The sequence below is a fragment of the Citrus clementina genome, unplaced genomic scaffold (genome assembly GCF_000493195.1).
Source record: "Citrus clementina cultivar Clemenules unplaced genomic scaffold, Citrus_clementina_v1.0 scaffold_6, whole genome shotgun sequence".
Taxonomy (NCBI): Eukaryota; Viridiplantae; Streptophyta; class Magnoliopsida; order Sapindales; family Rutaceae; genus Citrus; species Citrus x clementina.
This window is the reverse complement of record NW_006262139.1, coordinates 8,869,181-8,873,739: the sequence shown is the minus strand read 5'-3', so window position 1 is coordinate 8,873,739 and position 4,559 is coordinate 8,869,181. Positions and strand designations below refer to the sequence as shown.

The 4,559-nt window shown below is 37.3% G+C and overlaps 1 protein-coding gene across 2 annotated transcripts; it reads left to right on the top strand.

Moving 5' to 3' along the window:
• Nucleotides 1-2,450, top strand: LOC18038063 (probable transcription factor At1g11510). 2 transcript variants are annotated; one of them, XM_006428584.2, is made up of 2 exons: nucleotides 1-1,339; nucleotides 2,028-2,450. In XM_006428584.2, exon 1 carries the CDS (start codon nucleotides 177-179, stop codon nucleotides 1,299-1,301), a length of 1,125 nt encoding a protein of 374 aa, XP_006428647.1. In that variant the 5' UTR covers nucleotides 1-176; the 3' UTR covers nucleotides 1,302-1,339; nucleotides 2,028-2,450. The 2 variants fall into 2 exon arrangements, with proteins under 2 accessions (XP_006428647.1, XP_006428646.1); XM_006428583.2 differs by having other exon boundaries at nucleotides 2-1,297.
• The last annotated feature ends 2,109 nt before the right edge of the window (nucleotides 2,451-4,559 follow it).

Genomic DNA, 4,559 nt, shown 5'->3' with positions numbered 1-4,559 from the left:
CTGTTTCGGTGCCCAAGGAGATCCGGACCGCAACCGATCAAATTTCAAACACCGATTCCCGACCCGATTTGAGGACCTTTTATATGTCTGGAAATTTCATTTGACTTACCAGTTACCGAGGGCTCCACAACAACGCTACAGCTTCTCGCATCTCAGTCTCTCACAGATCGCACACTATGGCACCGAAGAAGCCGAATCCAAGGGAAGAACCACCAGCTGCTTCTTCGTCAGCAGAAGAAGAAGAAGAAGAAGAAGACGACTCTTCAGGTTCAGAATTAGAAGTGTCGTCGTCGTCATCCGATGACGATGGAGAAGAAGAAGAAAAAGACACTCAAGGCCAAGACCACGCGACGACAATGTTGCCAAAAACCCAGAAGCAACCGGCTCTCAAAAAACCAGAAGCAACCGCCCAGACCAAGGCCCCCAGTTCTGAGTCGGAATCGGAATCAGAATCCGGGTCCGAACCCGGTGCTTCTCCGAAGCCTAGCGAAGCGATGAAACCCACGTCGTCGAAACGCCCGAATGAGGCTGAGAACAAGGAGGCCGCGAATGCGAAAGACTCTAAGCGAGCTAAAAAGAATGGTGGTGCCGATGAGGAGCTGCACAAGAAAGAGCCCGGAGAGGATACTAAGAAACAGCAGCCGCCGCTTTTTCAACGACTGTGGAGTGAGGATGATGAAATTATTGTGCTGAAGCGAATGATCGAGTATTCGACAGAAAAGGGTATTGATCCGAGTCAAGATACACAAGCTTTTTATGATTATGTCAAGAATTCGCTACACGGGGACTATACTAAAGCTCAGTTGATGGATAAGATTAGGAGATTGAAGAAAAAGTGTGTGAATAATCTTACAAAGAGTGCCAAGAAAGGAGGCGTCCGTACTTTTTCGAATCCACACGAGCAGAGAGCGTATGATCTGTCTAAAAAGTTATGGGAAGGAAGCGAAGAAAGTACTGGTGGAGTCATGGCATTATCAGCTGCTAAGTCTTATAAGAAGAATCAGAGCCAAAGGGGGAATAATGAGTTATTGGCTGCTTTGAAAGCAGAGTTGTTGGGTGAAGAAGGGGCCGTAGGAGATAAGAAAGGGAATGCAGCGGTTTTTTTTGATAAAACTCTGGGTGTGGCTGGTTTGGAGGAGTTTGTGCTCCATGATGGATTTAACATGATCAGTGGAGCGAAAAAGGCAGAGTTGGAGGAAAGGTGGAAAAACTTGCAGGTTGCTCAGTTGAAGTTGTTCTTGCAGCGGAATGAGTTGATTAAGGAGCAGGCATTGTTGATTTTGGAAGCTTCAAGGAAGTAAGTAACTAAGCTGCTGCTTGTCTTGTCTCAACTCTTTAGGTATAAGATACTTAATAGTTCTTTCATTAGTTGGTGATTAGTTCTTTTTTTGTGTTTAGTTTTGGTCGATTGTGCAATTTTCTTGTAATGGTTATTGTCATGGATAGATGGATTGTAATTTAGTCTTCCTAAGAGCCAGATAACTATATTTCACGTTCCTGATATGTACTCAATTTGGTTTAATTATTTTGCAGGAACCTTCAAGTCTAATGTTTAGGAGGTTTGTTTTGCTTAAATCACTGTGCTAAAATCAAAAGTAAAATAAGTAAAATTGGGCTTTTGCTCCTGATTCATGCTTTTTAGTCGGTAAAAATGAAGAGTGATATTAAAAGTTTCTATTTTTTTGTCTATGACCGTTTGGGTTTTGCTGTTGATGAGATGCATCGTTCAGGTTTTGAGTGTATTGATTCATATAAATTATTTTGTTGATGCTTGGCTGGGTCGCAGTATACAACAGCTGTACATGGTAAAATGACTTTATCATAAATTTTTATAAAGATAATGACATAGGTGCTGTATGTGGTTTTGGGCTTGCTTGTTGTAGTGAATTTGTGTATGAATATGCACCAGTCCACTGTCGTTGACAATGGTGAACTCATATGCTTCTGTTTCATAACTTAACTTGATTATCTACTGTTCTATCAAGAATCAAACTTTTAATTTGTATAATCTGTTTGAATTCATTCAGGACAACTCAATAATGAAACCATAACAGATAGAGCATCCAGCATATTGCAGATCAGTCATGGTGGTGCTGTGATGAAAATAGGCAGAGGCAGAGCTACGTAATCCCACTAACTATTTTTTTTTGAAGGGATTAGATGATACAATACTTTTTGGGCCTAGCTTGGGAGATGATGGATCATACTATGCTCAGACTGACCATAGTTTTGAGACTTTTATTATTTTGTTTAGTTTGTACGAACTCATGTATTGTCGCCAAAGACGAGTTGTGGGTTACGCCTGCTTGGTTAATTATTGCAAACTGGACAGAAGTTTGAAATGCTGATTGTAGCTGTTGCTTGCTGTGTTAAGGCTACTGCATGTTGCCAAAACAGATACTGTTTATGTTATATTTCTGCTGGAATGCAATTGCTGGTTTCGTTTAAATATTCTGATGCTGTTTTCGTATTTTGGGTGTTACATAGGTGACCTGTGTTATTATCGCTTCATCGGATAGTTAATGCTGTCGGTGGTCTTTTAGGTTGTATATAATTTGATCGTGTGGCTGCGGAAGAATTACATTGTGATACTCTGACAATTTGAACTCCTTGTAGTTTGCATGCTTCTATTGCATTTAGATGAGTATGCTGATAGTGGTCTTTTAGGTTGTACAAAGTTTATTGATTGGCTGTGAATCAAATCTCATTTTGATGCTGTTTCTAAGAATTGCATTTTGCTGGTAGTGTATTTAGATACAAAGTGTGCAAGATGGAATAAACATTTTTGATATGAATTTAGCTTGAAAATACGTATTAGCGTTCTTTTAAGCACTTACCTAGACAAAAATGTTACATAGGATTTGCATTTAAGCACTATATAGACAGAAGACTTGCATATATAGTTTTTGCACTTAAGCACTAGATAGACATGAAAGACTTATCTTGCAAACTACAAAAACACAAAACACCCAACTTCATCACTTTAGAGTTAAAAATTCATCACTTTAGAGCTAAAAAGATGACAGCAGCACATAGGAAGAAAAATACTGCATTGACACATGGCATTGCCTTCATTATACCAAGCTTTCACCCTACGGTTTTGAGTCTTGTTCACCATCCATATAACCTTAGCAATATGTCATGGGATGAGTATTTTGCATGGCAAACCCCTGTGTATTGAGACAACTCTTGCGCAAAAATTATTAAAGTAGCTATGAGCTTTTCGACTAGCTAAACGAAGATGTTTGCGGAAAAGTTAAAGAGAAAAGTGAACTATTGAGGCAAAGAGAAAATATATTATTCATAAGAGTGTGTGTACAAGAGAGCTTGCTTATGAGTGTTTAGTTGCTTTTGCTTGTTGCAAATGGCAAGTGCCAAGCTCTATTTTATAGAGAGGCTTGCTAATTCTAGAGTATTCTAAGTATGGAGAGTTGACCTAAAATCTTCTAGAATTGAGCTAAGCTAGCACACAAGCCTCTTTGGCTTGCAAATTTGGGTGGTCTGTGACATCTTTCCCCACTTAAGCTTACAACATCCTTGTCGTGTTCTTGCGCTTGAATCTCTTAATATATTCCACGAACTACCAAAGGTTCCCAATAGGCTTCACTTTTCGAGGAGGTTTTTACACTTCACCAAGCACTCTTTTGTAAGCTGGTACGCCCTTTCTCCAGATCAAGTGATCGACAAGGATGCACAGTAAAAATGTACTCTACATTTTTAGTACTAAAATGATTTTCACAAGCTTGTTTATGGCAAAAAGAGACGCTTTGAATTTCATTCTCTGGAATATATCTCTTACTAATTTGATCAGTACAATATTTAGATAAACAAGGATCATTTTGAAAAATTTCTTCACTTCATCTAAGAGTTTTGTTATATCTTGCTTGGTCGAGTGTCGTGGAATTTAACCTACAAAACAATAATTAACTATGTTAGCAAACCATGATAAGATATTGACACTCATAAGTTGTTCGTCTGTGAAAAAATTATTCAAAAGTAAAGATTTTAAAATAAATTTAAGATCAAGGCAAGGCAAGTGATTCGTCATAACGTTTTTAGAACTTTTTTAATCTCAAAATGCAATGTCAAATTTTTGCAAAAGTAGCACTCAACAAATCAATCTTTTCTTGACATCTTTCTTAGTAAGCAAATATTTCAGAGCAGCATGATCAATAAAATAATCACCTCACACAACCAATAAGATAAGATCTAAATTTATTCAATGCAAACACTGTAGCTAGCATTTCTTTTTCTGTAGTTGAATAATTTAATCAGACATCATTGAGTGTCATACTAGGATAATAAATCACATAAGGCAAATGATCTAATTTTGTCTTAAAACTGCTCTTGTAACATAATTAGATCCATCATACATAATTTCAAAATGTGAATCCTAATCAAGTAGTTGAATAATAAGTGAAAAATTCAACTATTTTTGAAGTTTTTCAAAAGTATCAAGAAAAGAATCGTCAAAGATAAAATGTGTATCCTTAACAAGTAAATTGTATAAGGAATATAAATTTTACTAAAATATTTAATGAATCTTTCATAAAAACTAG